We start from the raw sequence: 19,345 nt of genomic DNA on the forward strand, positions 1-19,345 counted from the left end.
CCAGTTATCCCCAAAAGATAATCTCGCCACGTCAGTCAAACTTGTAAAACCTGTGTCGGGCAAAGGATACAGAACGCGCAACTTCGGACCAGGTGAAAACCAAGACAGCCGGCGCACGGAGAGGACGTCCGGCGCCGGCCTCCAGCCGGCCGCAGCGGCGCGCGGCTCTGACGCGCGGGCCCCGCGCCCCGCCCCTTCTCCGCGGCCCCGCCCCCTCGCGCTCAGTGCGCAGACTCCGCCTCCGAGCTCCGCTTCTGCTGGAGGTGCAGCCCAGCGACTGCAGCGCCTTACAGCGCTCTTCCGAGCGGGTCGTCTGGCCTTGCCCCGCCGCTGTGGCTGCGCTGTCGCCCGCGCGTTCGCAGGCAGGGTGGCACCCCCCCAGCCACTCTTCCAGCCTCGGTGGTTTGGTGAACGCAAGCCCCAGCGTGCCTGGAGAGTGCAGCCCCTCGCCTGGCCCGGCTAGTCCCGGGCGCTGACCGAAGGAGGATGGCAGCCTCTGGGGTGGAGAAGAGCAGCAAGAAGAAGACCGAGAAGAAACTTGCTGCTCGAGAGGAAGCCAAATTGTTGGCAGGTTTCATGGGCGTCATGAATAACATGCGGAAACAGGTACCGCCTCTGTGGGAGTGACCTTCGGCGTGGGGGAGGTGGTCCGGGGCTTGGGCCCCTGACGGACCCGGCTGAAACCCGCGCCCCGTGGATCGCGACCCTCTTCTTCCTCTGCCCTCACCCTTGCTTGCATTTTCGCACGCCGGCGAAGCAGCTGCTGCTGGAGGGTCGCGTTAAACAGCTCTCCAGCAGAAGTGCCTCGTTGTCCGCCGATGCTGGGGCTCCCAGGTCAGACTCCTAGGGGACCTCTCGGGCTGGCGTCCGGCGTCGGGTATCGGTTGTATAACAGCTGTGCCCTAGTTATCTCTTTGTGAGCCGAGCATCCCTCCATTGGCCAGCCGTTTTTAGATGTCGTGAGATCTCGTGCGAAGAATCCCATTGGCACAGCCCAAACCGAAGCCCTCGAGGAAGGGAGCAGCGTTGCTGGCCCTGACATCAGCTCCTCTTAAATAAGGATCCCCGCCTCCCTCTGTGTTACCGGGGTGGAGCTAGGAGAAGACAGAGTCTCCTGTACGTGTTAATTTAGAGCAGAAACAGTCGTGGATAAATTCCGTGCCATCCATTAAGGGCCCCTTGCGCCTCTTTTAAGAGGAGTCTTTGTTCTATCTTTGATGTGTGGCGTTTTAGTGATAGTCTTCAGCACGTCGGCGAAAGGTGGGTTGTGAAAAGAACGGGTTTTAACGCCAAAGAATGTAGACCAGAGAATCTATTTGTTTGTGAATGCCTCTTAGACCAGGAAAGTCGCTTGGTCATTTTCTCATCCTGGAAGCTTTGTTCCTAGAGATGTGCTTCCAGGGAGATCTGTGGGAATGTTTCAGTTTTGTGTCTGTGGTCCTATTTTTCATGACAAAAGCAGGATGTGAGTGTAACTGCAAAACCTAGCTTGCTCATTTGGTGGTGCTGAAACTGCACAAACCAGATTGGGACTTGAACTTAACTGAGAGCATACAGCTGGTCTCCGGACTTTACTGAAGGTCAGGTTCTTTCTTCCTGCGGCTTTGTAGGACCTTGGTTCCTCAGGTAGGAATTGAACCAGTGCCCCTAGCAGTGAAAGTCAAGAGTCCTAACCTCTGGGCTTCCAGGGAATTCCCAAAGCTCAGTATCTTTGTCTTATGGCAGAAGGAATTCACTGAAGTGATAGGTAAGAAGTGGATGTATTTAGAGATGCACAACCCATAGACAGAATGCAATCTGTCTCAGTACCTGAGAATGCACGTTGAATAGGTTAGTTTTCTTGGGCTGGATAATTTCATAGGCTAATGAGTGGGAAGATTATTCCCAGGTTTCAGGGGAAGGGGCGGAGATTTCTGGGAACTGGGCCTTCACCCACTTTTTGGCCTTTTATGGTTAACCTCAGAAGAGTCAGGGCACTGGTGGGTGTGTCATTTAGTTTGTGCTAATGCATTACAGTAAGTGTGTAATGAGGCTCAAGGTCCACTGGAAGTCGAATCTTCCACCATCTTGGACCAAGTTGGTTTTTGTCATGTCGTGTGGCTGCGCCACCCTTTTAAAGGTTGTGCCCTGCCCGCTTTCCTACTGTTTCTGTTCTGATGGGAATATGGACAATAGTAGAGGAATTTTAATATCTTTTTTTTGAAGATAATAATTGCTGGTGTCTTTAAGCAAACTCTGCTGGCATCTTGTTTTTGTTCATTAGCTCCTGACATTGTGCATGAGTGCAATAGATGGTAGTGGGTGTGCATTTAAATCTTTCCCGGTCTTTGGGCTGAAGTAGCTGTGAATACCTGAATTCAATATTATATGTAACTTTCATGCAGATATTTACATGTGTACATTCATGTTCCTTTCGTGTGAACCTTTTTTATGAGAGCACTGACTTCCCATTACTGGTGCATTTAACTAGTGTCTGCCTCTAAAAGGTAAATGAACCCTAGCCGACTAGTGCCCAGATTTGTTTCCAGCAACCCCCCCACTCCCCCAAATCCTTATTTTCACATGCAGACTACAGCATTGTAATGCATTGCCTCATTCTGTAGATAGGGTGCAGCTGGGTTGCAGCATCAAATGCCTGCTTGAGAAGGAGGGGATTGTCTGAGACTGTGTTTAGCTTTGGGGGTTTAAAATTGATTCATTACCATTTCTTAAACTTAGCCTTAAGCAACGTTAGTATCTGTTTATTTATTGTTACAATAGAAATACAGTTACTAAAGTACCAGGATTCTGCTACTGAGTGGGAAGGGAAAAATGGATGCTGGATGAGCCATCAGGAATTTCTTCCACAGTGGTTGCTGCTGCTACTGCTGCTGCTGAGTCGCTCCAGTCGTGTCCGACTCTGTGCGACCCCATAGACGGCAGCCCACCAGGCTTCCCCGTCCCTGGGGTTCTCCAGCAAGAACACTGGAGTGGGTTGCCATTTCCTTCTCCAATTTAACTGGCCTTAATCTGCCAGTTTCTGCTTTTTGTCGATGGCTTTGCTAAAAGTTCTCCAGTAGCATTTTTACCAATTTCTTGGACTCCTGCATCTTTTGTAAGATGTGCAGTTTGACTTTGCAGTTGATTTACGTTGTACACATATTGTTCTGTTTGACATAACACAGAAGAGGCTCACCAAGAAGGACTGACAAGGGCAGTTGATGGGAAGTGGCAGAAGGAGAAGCTAGTGTAAGCTCGAGGAGGAATGTTGGAGTGAGGACCAGTTTTAAAATTGTCATTGTTCTCTGGGGAATACTTTTGTGTTATTACTATTTTTTGCTTTCCTTTATGTCCTCATTACTTTGAAGATGGGATCACAAGGGCCGTTCTGTACACACCCAGAAACATCCCTACAAGAATTGACTACTGTGAATTTAGAATTCCTGAATCCCAATTCCTGCTCTGTCATTAAGTAGTTCTGTGATCTTAGACAATAGGATTTAGGTCATTTCATCTTTCTGTGGCATTGCAGCCGATCTATACGTAGTGGTGAAAAGGGACACTGCTGAGCCAGCAGCCTCAGCTTCCTGTGAAGCCTTTCCTTCCATTATCCTTTCAGTCATTTCTGGCCTCCTGTTTTTAAGTAAACTTGACGATGAAGTGTAAGATTCACAAAAAGGTTCCAGATCATAAATGTGCTGCTCGAAGAATTATTGCAAAATGAACATACCCCCTCCAAGAAAAAGAACATGACTAGTACACCAGAGGTCTCCCTCTTATGCCCTTCTTCTCCTCAAAGGTAACCACTATTCTAATTTCTGCTGCCATAGACTTGTTTTTCCTGCTTTTGAACATCCATACATGGAATCATAGAGTATATATTCATGTGTCTTGGTTTCTTAAAGCTCACATCTTGTTTGTGAGATTTATATATATTGTCGTTTGTTGCTCTGGTCCGTCTTCATTGTGTGTAGTTTGCATACATACAAACTTGCATGAACATTGCATGAACACACCACAGTTTATCCCTTCTATCCATGTTGGGTATTTGGGATTATTAAAACTAGTACTACTTTGAACATTTTTGTACATGTCTTTTGATGTGTACACGCGTGCCTTTGTTGGGAAATACCCAAGAATGGAGTTGCTGAGTCATAAGGCAGGCTACATTCAGCTTTATTCGGCATAGGGGTACAATTTCTGAAGTTGTGCCAGCTCACAATTCAGCCAGTTCTGTATGACCGAGGCTTTTGCTCTGTCTTAGCCAACACTTGGTATCATCAGTCTCTATGATGTTAGCCATTCTAGTGGCTATATCGTAGCATCTTATTTTATTTGTTGGAGTGCCTTGTCATTTTTCCAACTTTTTGTTTATGTTCACATTATCTGTTACACTAGAAAGGGGCTCTTCAAGGCAGGGCAGGGTCATTAGTCACTGTTGCACATAGCCAGTGCTGATGCTGTTTGTTAATGCAGTCCAGAAGACCCTTATCAATTGAGAGATGTTTTGAGAACTTTGAGTACCACTATAGTTCAGTTTCCTCAGGTTAAATGAATTAAAGAATAATCAGAACGTAAGAGCTTATGTTAAAGCCCCATTGAAAGTGAAATAAGAGAACCGCAAAGCTAATTTTGAGGATTGGATGCTTGCTGAGCAGTCACCTCAGTGCTCTTACTATTACTAAAATAACTCAGCCTCTGTATGCTCACTTTTCCAAGACTGTCAGTTATTACCCGTTGGTAATCCTTAGGGTCTCCTGCAATGATCTAACCTTCTGCATCAAATCCTCAATAATAGAAACACTTCTCAAGCCTTACTTTGGATACAGCAGCCATTCTGCAAAGTGTTTTTACATGCTTTTCTCATTGAATTTTCATAACAACGCCCATTGACAACTCCCTATTATCCAGACCTCCCTATCCTTAACTCTTCTCAGTCTTCTCTTTTTGTCTATCCGGTTTAGGAGATATATCTCTCTCTCTCCTCTCTTTTCAGTGTCCCAAGCTTTCTTGGCCCTCTGTCCTTTTTTTCACATCCTTTGGGCAAACAGCATTGATGACTGTTCACCTTTGTGCAAGGCTTCCAAGCACAGCTGAAGAATATCCCATTACCAGGCAGTCCTCCACCAGGTGAGTCCTGACTTCACCTGGCCTGGCAGTACTACTTACTGGTGAGCAATCCCACTTAATCTATTTATTTTACTATTTTCCTCTAACCTGAACCCTGTATCCTCACTTTCAGTAGATCATCCCTCTTTTGACATCACAAATAAATATAAGTCATTAGTCTGGAACTATCTTTCTTTCATCTTTCCACCACCAAAGCTGTAAACTTGTTTTGGCACTTTTAAAAAATTCTGCTACAGTGACTAAGGCCACTGAAAGCCAGTACTTCCATCTGGGCCATGACTTTCTCAGTACTAGTCTAATCAGAAAAGATGCTGCACCATTGATTACTCTATCCTTGTTAGGCATCATTAACTTCTCCTCTGCTGGATCTACCTATCAGCATTTAGGCATGTTTTAACCTCTGCAGCTTGTAAACCAACCAAGAAACCAATCCACTTATGCTTCGTCTCAGTAGTTCCCTGTAAATACCTCTTTCCCTCTTTGGCTCACTGGTTATCTATTCCCCTGTTTCAGTTTGGCTTTTTAACTCATCCATTCAGGTGAATATCTGTTGAGAATCCATTTTGTGAGACTCCTTAACATACAACGGCAGGTACCAGAGACTGGTAAAATGCCAGTGTGACTGGGGCACAGAACATAGCAGGAGAATGGTGAAAGATGAAAATGGACAAGTTGCTAGTAGAGATCTACCCAGTTATAGCCTCATAAGTCAAGTTAGTGGGTTTTGCCTTTTTTCTGATACCGTTTCAAATATGTCTGTGAGACCAGGAAAAGGTTTTATCAGTTTTTCTTTTGACAAAGATGATTGACTGCTCTGTGAATTAAGTGAATTAACTCAGTAGTTGCTGACAGACCAAACAGAAGTTCCCAGTGAGATGGTCCTTTGGACAGAGGTGAGAGCAGCCACAGAAATGTCAATGAAGTTGTTGTTCAGCCACTAAGTCTTGTCCAACTCTTTGCAACCCCATGGACTGCAGCAGACCAGGCTTCCTTGTCCTTCACCATCTCCCAGAGTTTGCTCAAACTCATGTCTGTTGAGTCAGTGATGCTAACCATCTCATCCTCTGCCGCCCGCTTCTCTTTTTACTCTCAGTCTTTCCCAGCATCAGGGTATTTTCCAGTGAGTCGGCTCTTCGTATCAGGTGGCCAAAGTATTGGAGCTTCAGCAAAGGTGATATATTCAAGAGATTTAGGAGGTAAGATCAACAGGTTAGTGATAATAACCATCCTGTGTGGTTGTGATGACTTAAAACAGGACCTGCTAATGAGTATGTCCTCAGTAAAAGTTGGTTGCTTTTTTTGCTTTTGATTGAATGCTGAGGACTTCTGTACAGGATGTCATTCGTGATCCCCAGGGTTCTAGAGTGCATAACTAAATGGATCATGACACTGCTTACTAAGAGAGGAGATACTAGAAATGGACCATGGCTTTTTTTTTTTTTTGGATTAAGGCTTTGAGGAAAAGGTAATTTGCATTTTAATTGGTTCACAGTGCTGCTGAGACTTTGAGGTATCTGAGTTGACAGGTCTGGAGAGTTGTGGGTTAAAAATATGAAGTTATGAATTACCTGCAGATAGAAGGTAACTTCATTGAAGTTGTGGAGAGTTAAGAGACTAGGATAAAGGCTGGATAGGGAATGAGCCTGTAAGGAAAACGAAAAAGGAACGGCAAAAAGAGTAGGCGGAAAGTGAGAGTTTTGAGACTCAGAGAAGAAATTGTTTCAGAAAAAAGATGGCAAATTTTGGAGCCTATGAGAAGTCAGTAAGGTAAGAACTAAAAATGCTTGTAGGATGTAGTAACAAAGAGGGGTTTATTGACTGTGATTAGTTGTTTTGATGAGACAAATGGAAGTCAGATTAGTGTGAGTAGGATATCAGAAAATTGAGACCGTTAATTTGAGAAATTTGACCCTAAATGGAGAGAGGGAGTCAAATGAAGGCTTTTGATGTTATTTGTTTAAATGCGAGATGTATGTGTGTTTAAAAACTAGTAGAAAGAATTCATTTGAGATGGAGAGGTTGAGTTCCTATGAGACAGAATGGGTAGTTGATAGATAATTCCTGAGATGAAGTCCAAAGTAAAGGTGAGTAATCTCATACGGAAGGAGGATGGTCCCTCTTCTATAGGACTAGGAAGGAAAAGAGGGTTGGTAAGTATGTAGATGGCTATGTTTGGAATCAAGAGACTGAGGGAGTTTCTGTCTAGAGACTTTTGGGAACTTACTGCATTCACCGCAGGCTAGAAACTGAGCAGGCATGGCAAACAGGGAGAACAAGGGATTCTTTGGTAACTAGGCTGCAAAAACCCCGGAGCCAAGGTTACAATGCAGGGACAGTCTTGACGACTAGCTCGTGCCACCATAAAGACGACTCCATCCCCCACACTCTGCCCTATCATTCCATCATTCACTCAGGTTTCAAAATCCTGGAAGTAGGTGTCTAATTGGCTGGCCTTTGATTGTTTGCCAGATTAGGTCTTTGCTAAGGAGTGAATAGAAGAACTGTCTGATTTAAGGGTTCCATAATGAGAGGCAGGCTCAGAGAATTGCCCTCTCTCCAGGATAGTTCATAATGAGGATTTTTTTCCCCAGAAATGAGAGTTTAGAGTTCTAATAGAAGGGGGAAATTGGAAGCTAGATTGCCAGAATCCACAGATACCCACTATGACCTCTGCCTTAGGCTGTCAAATACAAACATGCATGCTCTTATTCTCATTCCTATAATTAAAAATATGTATATATACCACCAAAATTTTTATTCACTTATAGTATCTAACTCCAGGATCACTTAGTGATATCCATTCCTTCTAAATCACTTTAAGATCCTAAGGGCTGCAAAACCAATACAATAATGTAAAGTAATTAACCTCCAATTAAAATAAATAAATTTTAAAAAAAGGAAAAGAAACATATCTGGAACATTGGAGAAAAAAGTTAAAAAAAAAAAAAGATCCTAAGGGCTATATATGATAATTGATGGTTTATATGATCTTAGAGGGGAAGGGCAACTATTATGTAAATATTTTATGAAAAAGAAAGTAGAAGCCACATTCATTGTTTATCATGTTTTATTAATTGTTGTATTTGTGACTTCTTTCTTCACTGGCCATCCTATTCTTTATCTTTAGCCAACCCCTCAAGTTTCTTTACCTGATGGGGTGGTGACCTGATCTTTTCTTCCTCGGTATCTAGAACCTTTGGACTTCCCTGTATAGGATTACTTTAGTCTTACATTAACATTTACCGCTATATTTGGCAGCATCAGTGTTGCCTCTGGGATCTGATTTTATGTTGCTGAAAAGCTGACTAAGTTAGCCTGTTACTGTTGGATGGATGCTGGCAGAAGACATGAGACTTCCTAGGTCAGGGGCAACAGACTTGGTTGCTCGCTGCACAGCATCACCAGCGTCAGTGTGTACGCACCAGGTCCCCTTGCCCCAGAAGTACTTTGAGGGTGACGTGGTGGGGCCCGGATGGATATTGCACACAGTGGGTTTGTATTGGAACTAAGAAACGAACACTGGGTTTAAGGAATCTGCCAATTTTACAACAAATCATAGACAAGCTTGCTTTTTATCCTGGAAGGGAGACATTGTCTCACCGTCAGGGTCACTTTCTGCCAGCAAAACCCTGAGAAATGGTGGCTTGGGTAAAATGTGACAGAACCTGGCATTCTTGGCATGTCCAGGAACTCGAGAACCATAGAGGATTATCTCTCCCAGCAACCAGAAGGAATCAAATGGGGGGTGTCCCTTGAGTTCCAGTCATCTTTTGTCTCATGGAGAGAGCAACAGTTTTTTTTTCTTGATGGCCAGGATCAGGCACCTGCCACACTGTAGTAACTTTTTACCCAGTGGCACAAGGAAGTCAAAATGGCCAGGTCACAGTTTTAACTTTGAATTCTGTGGAAATGCTGTTTTATCACTTGATTAAATGATTCTTTTTCTGGGTCCCCAAATCTCTAAACTGCTACCAGAACCCACCTCCAGAAGGACTAATTGCTGAGATCAGAAACAAAAGTTTTGTAAATGAATCATTAAGCATATTAGTGAGGGGAGCCTCTTCCATACCTTGGTTGCCAGGCTAGTTCTGGAGAGAAACCATTCTGTCTACACAAATTAAATGAAATCAGATCATTTGAAAATGGATTCAGCTGCTTGAAGAAAAAGCTTTGAAAACCACTGATCCAAGGTTTTTCCCTGAAAAAAGAATAAACTATGTGTGTCTATCTCTCTATGTCTTTCTAGTACTGAGAACAGAATATTTCTGATCATCACTTCTCTCAAAGGAAAGGCACAAGGTATCTTGAGTTCATATCTCTCTTCCTAATTTTACCCAACAAGAGTGAAGTTGCTAGTAAAATTAAATTAGAACCAAAGACATTGCTGTATTATTAATGATGAGATTCCTCACATACTTCTGCTTGAGCTCCCCATCTGCTCAATAGGACAGGTAAGATGTGTCTTATGGTGGACTCTTTATGCTGGACTTGGGCCTAGCCATCTTCCCCACTGCCCCCCTTGCAGGACACATGAATATTCAGATTATAAAATTTAGATTATTAGAGTTTACAAGGTGTTCTTCTCAAGCAAAGCCTCATCTTCCAACTTTATTTCACTGGAGAAGCACTGCCTATAGGGGATTACCAGGTAGTTGCTCGTCTGTCAATAGGGTGTTTTATTATGTCTTATTTGGCTGTTGATCTTTATATAAACCCCCTGAGTTGAGAATCTTAGAACGGTAGAACCCAGGCACCAGATCTCTTCACAGAAGTTAACTGGACAAAGTACCGTGAGTTCGTATTCCCAGGTTTGCTTTGTCTTCTAGGGGTTCTGTTACTGGCACAGGGAGTGCTTTGTTCTGTCTCACATGCTGACAAGGCATCCTCTATCAATTGACTGTTCCTTTGTGTAGCCTCTGAAGAACAGTTCAGGAAGTTATTTAATTTTTTACTCTAGAAAGCTGTGGAATGCAGAAAGGTGTAGAATGGGTAGATATCTGTTAACTCTAGACTTGGAAGGCCACTTCCATTTCTCATCTCAAATTTTTCTCAGTCAAGATGTCATTCATAGCTCTCTAGATTGTCTGCAGTGAACAAATGACGGTACTCTGTCTAATTCCATACTAACAACAAAATCCCCAAAGTCTGTCTGTTATGAACCGCCTTATTGTTGAATTCCCACATCTATAATCTCCCTGTCAATTAAAGCAGTTGAAATGCAAAAGTTTGCTCTCCCTATTTTCTTACACTGCTTAGTGTCAGCCATAAGGCATTCACTTAAGTGTTAAGGTCAAGTCAGTATAACTTCAGCACCTTCAGTGTAGGCTGCCTTCCATCGGAATAGATTGTTAATTGAGCACTTCCAGAACTTCTCCAGTTTCAGAGTAGTTTGTGTCACGTTTTCAGTATGGCAGAGAGTCTCCAGGACTTTTAAAATTAGCATAGTGTCACCCCCATCCCCACAAACTTGAAACTATACAAGCACATCTCCCATCTCTCAATAAATAGTAAAGATGTTGACACAATATTACATGGTCCTAACTTTGGTCACCTCATGCGACGAGTTGACTCACTGGAAAAGAGTCTGATGCTGGGAGGGATTGGGGGTGGGAGGAGATGGCGACGACAGAGAATGAGATGGCTGGATGGCATCACCGACTCGATGGACATGAGTTTGAGTGAACTCCGGGAGTTGGTGATGGACAGGGAGGCCTGGCGTGTTGTGATTCATGGGGTCGCAGAGTCGGACAGGACTGAGCGACTGAACTGAACTGAACTGAACCCACGTTATTGTTGCCAGCCAAAAACAGAGCAGAAACTTTGTTTCTGGTGAAACAGTTTTCAAAGAAAAGAAAATCTTGGCTTTTGATTTTGACAGATTGCTAGCTTTTGTCAGCTCTCTGTAATGGATAGCCCCTAAGACTAAACTCAGCCTGGGGGAATCACTTTGATCAGGAGGCTAATGGGCACACTGTTTCCTGGAGAAGGAATTTCATCTATGCATAATAATGCTTTGTTGGCATAGGATACATTGTTTTCCATGGAAATTTGCCAGCAGAGTTTCTCAGCTGCTGGGTCTGCTAGCGTTTCTCTTTTCCCCTTGTCCATCCTGCACGTTTAAGATTAATTTTCATTTCTTATTTGAACCCTGTGTTCCTGGCAACTCAGTGCCAAAATAGTTGAGTTTTGTCTAGTGACAAAGTCTTCCCTCCTGTTTGGGAGGAGAGGGATTCACATTTGTAACGGGGCAGTTTGTGGCCTTGAATCCTCCACAGTTCTGATCCTCCTGGTGGTTCTGCACCTTTGTGTCCTCATTACAATCCTCACCTGCTGTGAAATTCCTTATACATTCATATATATGTATGTATAAAATACATTGAAGTACAGTTACTCTACGGTGTAGTTTCAAGCGTACAGCAGAGTAATCCAATCTCCTTCTGTGTATTAATCTTAGTTCATGGAAGAGCCTTTTCTTTGTTTCCCCTGTCTGTCTCAGGTGGAGCATGGTCTTTAACAGACTCCTCTAAGACTTTGTGCTCCTCGAAACCTTGCCTTTCTTCATCTTTTGTTTGCCAGGCCTTGAAAACTTGGTGGTAGCAGACACATTCCTTTCTGTTTCCTATTTGTGTCGAAGTGGGCGGTGTCTTTGTGTCCATTTGTTCCTTCCAGACAACCCCAACTGAGTTGTTAACCTGTTTAAGTTGAATACTTTCCTATCCTGTAGAGCTAATATTGCTTAGATCAAATGCCTCTTTTCCTTTTCATTTTGGCCCCAGATGTTTTGCTAACCTACTTCTACTAGCGCCTTTCAAAGTCTATAGACATTGCCATGGTAGAAAATATAAGAGGTCTGTGTTAGGTTTACTGCCAACCCTTAACCACCCTCAGTAAGGTAATTTTAATTATGGGGAAGCCCAGCATCTAACAGGTCTGAATTATTTGGCTCCCCTTAATGTGACCTAGTACTCTCCTGTAATCTTAATTTCCAGAAACTTCGCAGATACGTTTCACTAGAGCATTTACCATTCCTGTCTTCTCACCAGATCACCTTGCAGATTATTTAATAATGCATGCAATATTTTATTGCTAATCTTCATTTCCCCCTTTCAAATCAATCTGAACTTACTGTAATCACCTACTATAACTGTCCCAGTCTTTAAGGGCAATCCTTTAATTATGTGTTTGATTTCTTACCTTTAGCTTTAAAAGAAATCTTATAAAAAAATTCTTCTTTTTGAGAGAGACTGTTTAGTCTGCTCCTGAATTCTTTCTTCCTTTGTTATATATCTCTTTGGTCCACATCACCTTCATTGAATAAATAACAACAAAAGTAACCTTTTTTCCCTCCTAATCTCATCTTTTAAAGATCAGTTGCACCAAAATTTATCCACTTTCCTTTTCAAAGCTGTTTGGCTGAGCTTGTCATATATTTCCCTTAAGAAAGGAAATCTTCTTCTCCTTTATTAATCTAGGTGTGTTCCTTTGTTTTTCTTCTACTTTCCCACTTGCCTTATCCTGATTATACATGTATTTAAGCCCAGTGCTGTTTTTCTTGCTTTTCTGAACAAACAAGATTTCTAAAGTCATGTAAATTATTTTTTTTTCTCTTAACCTTTGGGTTTACTATTGCTTTGTTGAGGCTTTTCTGGGCTTCCCTGAGGCTTTTCTAGTAAATCTCAGTCCAAAATGATGATTTACTCCTGTGTAATAAGGGTTCCGTTTTCATTTATCCTTTCAGTGATTTAAATCCACCATCCAACTATAGTTGAATCTACAGTCTACCCAGGGATCTGTACCCAGGGTCAACTTGAATTCAGCTGGGAGGGACTGATTGCAGAACCTTGTTGACAAGCCACATAAATCCAAAGGTTAGTCACTCCTCAGTCCTCTCCTTGGGATACAGTGAAGAATAGAATTTGGGACTGCTGCTTGCATGCCTTCTCCTAACACCAACACACTGCAGAAAGCTAGAACCTCATGCAATGCTGTGGAGCTTACAGGAGCCTAAAGTGCCATTTTGCAATCCTGTCTGGCAGCTACTTAAAGAGAGCAAAAGGTCATTCCACAAACGCATGTCTAAAATGCTTGCCTTTAGGGGAGTTTTGAGGGGACTCTTTTCAAACCAAAGGACTTTCCCCACAGAAGTGCCTAATACTTGTAAACGCTAAAGCAGCCCCAGAGTTGCTGTTTGCCTTGGTTTGAGTGTCTATCCATACTGGTTTGAGGGACCCTCTTCTTCTGGTTCTAAATATTTCAGAAAAAGACACAGGAGACAAATCAATGGTGATGATAGACTAGTGAGCATGGCCTTGACTTGAGCATAAAGTGGGCTTCCTCCTCTTCTCCCCCTTAACTAAAAACTTTCCCACCCTATCTGAGGCAGAGCAGCTGAGGAATGGAAACAGTCCTCTCCTGCCATAGACGGAGGTAAGCCTGTCCCAGTGAATTCAGTTCTGCCTTGGGAGCAGATTCCTGGAAGAGTGAGCTGGGAAATCTGGCTCTGTGTGGTCAGTGACCTCTGCCATGCTCTTGCTCATCCTGCAGTCACTCTTCCACCAGTGATGGATGGAGAAAAGGACTGAGACTTCCTTCCCAGTACTTACCTTCACCAGAGGAAGAGAGCACTTTATGAGAGAGAAAACTATTATTTTCTCATAAATTGGTAACAGCCACTCCAATACCATTTTGTCAGTTATCAAATCTCTCACCACCTTTTTTAAATTAAACTTAATTTTTTTAGAGCAGTTTTAACAGAAAAATTGAGCGGAAAGTAGTTTCCATTTACCCCTTTGGTCCCCCTGCCCCAGTTTCCCCTCTTACTGACATCTGGTCTAAGTGTGAGGTGTTTGTTAAAATGGATGTGGCCTTGTTACATTATTAACCATAGTGTATCTTAGAGTTGATTCTTTGTACATTCTGTGGTTTTGACAGATGTATAATGACATATATCCATTGTTAAGAGTATCAAGCAAAATAATTTCATTGCGGTAAAACATTACCTGTGCCCCACCTCCTCACCACATACTTGAAATGGTATCTTTATCATATGCCAAATTCCCATTAATGTAGATCCCTCACATTGTTTAGGTTTATTTCTCGATATTTAGTTATTTTCTTACTGCTGTGGTTAGGATTTTTTTTTCTCATTTGTGTGTTTTTTTTAATGGCATATTACTCATATCTAATTGCCTTTTCATATTTATCTTCTTTGTCTAGCCACCTTACTGACTTTCAATATAAGTTCTACTAGTGTTAAATTGATTTAGCTTTATTTCTGTACTGATATAGCTAAAAATTCCAGAAAAATGTGACAGGATATGTGTATATGTGTGTGTATATATATATATATATATTTCAAACTTGAATGAGAATGCCTCTTCTGTTTCACTATTAAATGTGATGTTTGCTGTTGATTCTGATGAATGACCTTAAGCATACAGGCACATCATTTTCTTTATTAAAGAATCTCAGGAAATGAATTTTTAATATTATCACACACCCTTTTGCCATATATTGAAACTTTTCTGTGTGAAAAATTTCTCTTTTAACCCATCAGTATGATGAATTACAGTAATAGATATATTGTTTTTGAACGCTTCTTGCATGCCTAGAACAATACCGTTTTTCAAATACTTGACAGATCTCTATATAAGTCCCTGAAAGAGGAAAAAAAGCAAAGAAAATGTGACCAACATAACAACTGACAGTTTAAAAAAAAAAATGAAGATAGCAAGGAAATAATAAATAGCTTTAAAAAAGATAGCATATGTAAAATGAAGTTATTAGTGATAAACAGGATTATGTTGAACTCTTAAAAATTATCTTTGTGGGAACCTCAGGCAAAGTTACACAAAAATTATGCTTTTATAAGAGACTTAAGATTCAAAAGCTGAAAATAATAAATACAAAGATCTAACAAATATGGGAGGGACATAAACAGAAATTGCAAGGTTTTTTGGTTTGTTTAATCCAGTGAAGATATGTTGTTCAAAAGGTAGTTTTGTTTAAGTTTCTGTTCTGTTCACCTTGGGCCTTTTACCTTTCATTCTCCAGCTTCCTGAGTTTCTGTCTCTTCCCATTTCCTGTTTGTGCATACTCCTTGTCCCCAAGGAGGAACCTTGGGGAAGAGGGACCTCTCTCTTTTTTCTTTCCTTCCCTTCGTCACTTCTCCCTGTCTTTTTCGCTTTCTTCCTCTTAAGCAAACTTGATCAGCTTGTTTTTGATGGTAACCAAATAGTTGGCTTGGTTTTGCTACCTAGTATTTTTTTGGTGCAGCAAAATCACCTGCAAGCTATGCCTATTCTGTACCCCCTTCCCCAAATAAATGGAAATAAAAATGTAAGACATTATTGGAGTAACAGTGGCTTTAACTATGATCTGCATATAACGTCTAAGCAATAGTCTATAGTTCCTAGTAGTGTTAGTCACTCAGTCCTGTCTGACTCTTTGTGAACCCATGGACTGTGGCCTACCGGGCTCCTCCATCCATGTCATTCCCCAGACAAGAATACTGGAGGGGATTAACATTTCCTTCTCCAGGGGATCTTCCCGAACCAGGGATCAAACGCTGGTTTCCCACATTTGCAGGCAGTTTCTTTACCGTCTGGGCCACCAGGGAAGCCCCTTAAAAAAAAAAAAAATCCCTAAGTAAGCTGTAAGAATGAAATGTTCATTTCTTAGCCCACTAAGAACCCATTTTTAGGGTTCTAAAAAAATGGGACCCATTTTTTTCTCATTCTAAGTGTTACTATCTTATTTGTGTTTTTATTCATGGAATAGTAATGTAGGAGATAGTGATTTATCTATCAGAAACTATATTAGTAGTTTTAGTGAAATACCTAAATTTGCAAAATGCCATATCTTCTGAGCTATTGGGCTATTATTTAGATTTGTGAGTACTATTACTCTGAAAATATTATTTGCCTCGTATTCCCAGTGCCTAAGAGAATGCGTTACATATTTTTTTCTGAGCCAAATCTATACATTATATCTTTAACTTCATTAAGAAATTGAAATTTTATTTGATAAACAAGACATTTCTTTTTTCTTGAAACTCATCTTTAAGTAAGTAAAGTAAATCTTAAACTTTAATGTTCCCCATTTTTCTAACACTTTTAAGTATACAATCTAGATTTGTCTTCTTTCAGTAACCTACAGTGACACATTTGTCCTTGGTTAGATATCACAGTTTAAAAGTGGCTGCTATCCAGGTCTTATCAGAAGTGCATATTAGAGAAGTGTTATTTAAGGAAAGAGTGCTAAATGGACACTTGGTTCATCTACTCTGTATTTTGAGTTGTTCCTGTTTCGGGTTAGGTCTATGAAGGCAACTTTCTTGGAAAATGCAGTGTGTACTCTACATTTTATCAAGGACAGTTTTTTAAAAGTAGATGTTTTGTTTGAAAAACCACCAAGGACATTGTCATTTAGTGTCCCCGTAAAATCTCACTATAAGAAACATCTTAAAATTAGTGTCAGATTAAAAAAAAAAGTTGGCTTCCCCCAAAGGTTAGTACTTTTTTTTTCTGATTTTAAAGATTTTTTTTTTTCTCCTGACTATTGGGAGCTTTAGTGCCAGATTAGATACACCAAACTCATGATAGCAACTCTTTTGGTCCTTCGTAAATAGATTTTACATTATAAACAAGATCTGTGCTGGGGAAATACTGGATTTAAATGGAAAATAGAGATAAAGCATTTGGTCAGCACCTGTTTTTTCCCTTTGCCTAGCCATTCCCATTGAGCCCTTTTTAATTGTATTTATTTCTCTCTTGATTAGAAAACACTGTGTGATGTGATCCTTATGGTCCAGGAAAGAAAGATACCTGCTCATCGTGTTGTCCTTGCTGCAGCCAGTCATTTTTTTAACTTAATGTTCACAAGTAAGTATCTGAAGATAAAACATAGTATTTTTTCTATGAGATTTAGGTGAGGTCTAAATTAAAATATGCCATTTTCATATTTAATATGCCAGTTTTAAAAGCACTTAAGACCATAGAACAGTGAAGAGATTGAAGAGTGGTCATGGTGATGCTTGCTCAAAGAACTGTCCTTTTGTAAGCCCTAAAGGCCTCTAAGTGTTTATTAATGAATATACAGCTTCTAGTTGAATTCTGGGTTTTTTCCCTTAATCTCAGATGAAAAGGCAAAGGAGCAGATAAGTCTTATGACATTTTTATCTAGCAAGTTAAATGAAATAAAATGAAAAATGAAATATACTAAAAAAAGACATATTTTGGAGTTGAGAATTGGGTCTGAGTCCTGGTTTTCTACTTAGTTCAGCTTATGATCTTGATCAAGTTATATAATATATCTGCCTCAAGTTTTCTCTTTAATGCCCTGGCTACCTACCAGGGTTTTGGGGAAGAATGAGAGCCTTGCTGTTGAAAGCTGACTATATATATTTAATTGTCATTGTTTTTATAGGTCTGTTCCAGCTGTATCAGAGGCATTTTGCCCATAGCAATTTAAGAGAATGCTACCAAATTAATTTAGGAGTTGGGGAAATACTAAATCTAGATTTATGTCTTTCTGTTTACTTGGCCTTTTTTTTTTAAGTATACTAATTGACTAATATTTTAAGGCACATCTCAAGTATGGAGAATTAATTTGCATTTATTATAGGGGAGTGCTGGGTGGGCTTTCTAGGGTATTTCTTTCAGAGAGGTGTCTGTCATGCTATTTTTCTCTTAACATTTAACACAGCCTAGAATGATCTGGTTCTTTAGTTAAGACTTATGGAAGTACTCATGCCACTTATGTTTCTTCTCTTTGTATTAGCTAACATGCTTGAATCAAAGTCCTTTGAAGTGGAACTGAAAGATGCTGAACCTGACATTATTGAACAACTTGTGGAATTTGCTTATACAGCTAGGTAAGTTAAGGATCATTTCTGCTATGGAGAAGTAAGGTCAGGATCTGCCATGGCAAAGTATTATTATTATAACAAATCGGTGTGCTCCACATTCTTCAGAATGAAAAAGTATAAGGGTGGTAGGGGTGGGGTTTGAGGATCCTATGCTATACTAGTTCAAAGGCTGAAAATCTTAATTTTTTGTTTAATTTTAGGGGCCAGTAGGATACATTTTACAGCAGCATTATTTAAACAATAAATTGTAGGAAATTAATATTCATGTCACCTTATTTACAGAATTTCTGTGAATAGCAACAACGTTCAGTCCTTGTTAGATGCAGCAAACCAGTACCAGATTGAACCTGTGAAGAAAATGTGTGTTGATTTTTTGAAAGAACAAGTTGATGCTTCAAACTGTCTTGGTAAGAAGTGAGATTCCTATTAAAAAAAACCTTTAATTTGTATTTTAATAAAGAAGAAAGGCATGGTTATAAGTATCCTCATTTAATCTTTTTTCTTTATTTAATTTTGAAATATTCACTAAAAATTTTTCCAGGAATATATTTTAAGAGGAGGTTAGGGACATGCCTATTAACCTCAGCAGAAACAAGCCATAAAATACTGTATCAGCATTTTCCAAAATAAAAAATAACCTCGGCCATGATTTTTTGTGTGTATAGGAAGAGGATCAAAGATTTACTTTAGAAATGTCAGAATGATTCAGTGTTAAAAAAACAAACATATTTTACTACTCTAACATGCTATACTTATATAAAAATACTTAAAGCCATAGCTACAGATGCTGAAGGCACTTTTGTATTTCAGTACTCATTCCTATATTTATAAAAACTCTTAAACTAGAAATAAAATAGTTAACCTATATGTGTCTGATTCTGATAGCAAGTATTCTTTGCATGGAAACATGCTAGTGTTCAATTTTATCTGGCATAATCAGAACAGTAGTTAGTTGGCTATTTTAAATTTCATTAATGTAGTAAGTGGTTAAAGAAAGTTTTTATCAATTGTAAAGATTTTATTTTAGTGTAATATAAATATAGCAATCTGCTACTGTTTGATGCTAAGCCCAACTCTGTAAATACTGATTTTACCTAAATCTGTCTTACATAAGTCACACCAGTAATATATCATGTATGGTTTTTAATTCTTAATTTCCTTAAAACAAATTGATAACTCAGCAAGAAGTTTGATGACAGAATCTTTCTAGAATTTTGCAGTGTTTTCTCAGCTTTTATCAATTGTCTTGGTCATGCTTGATTTGAGCTATTTCAAGGCTGTCTTAAACCTTAGAATTAGTCTTCATAGAAACAACTACTTTTCACATTCATATTTTATTGATCCACATGATACTTTATTTGGTCACAT

At 40.3% G+C, this 19,345-nt stretch overlaps 1 protein-coding gene across 3 annotated transcripts in view; it reads left to right on the forward strand.

Moving 5' to 3' along the window:
• The first annotated feature begins 251 nt into the window (after positions 1–251).
• Positions 252–19,345, forward strand: part of KLHL7 (kelch like family member 7) — a 55,475-nt gene continuing 36,381 nt past the window's right edge. The window contains exons 1-4 of one of the 3 annotated variants that reach the window (XM_055420571.2): positions 252–606; positions 16,889–16,991; positions 17,890–17,983; positions 18,260–18,384. In XM_055420571.2, the coding sequence (XP_055276546.1) occupies positions 487–606; positions 16,889–16,991; positions 17,890–17,983; positions 18,260–18,384 (442 nt within the window). In that variant the 5' untranslated portion in view covers positions 252–486. Of the gene's footprint in view, positions 607–1,233; positions 1,261–12,844; positions 12,978–16,888; positions 16,992–17,889; positions 17,984–18,259; positions 18,385–19,345 lie in introns of those variants that run through there. The other 2 variants (XM_055420573.2, XM_088833696.1) reach the window with 2 other exon arrangements.

The sequence above is a fragment of the Moschus berezovskii genome, chromosome 3 (assembly GCF_049115385.1).
Source record: "Moschus berezovskii isolate FMDL1 chromosome 3, NW_MosBer_1.0, whole genome shotgun sequence".
Taxonomy (NCBI): Eukaryota; Metazoa; Chordata; class Mammalia; order Artiodactyla; family Moschidae; genus Moschus; species Moschus berezovskii.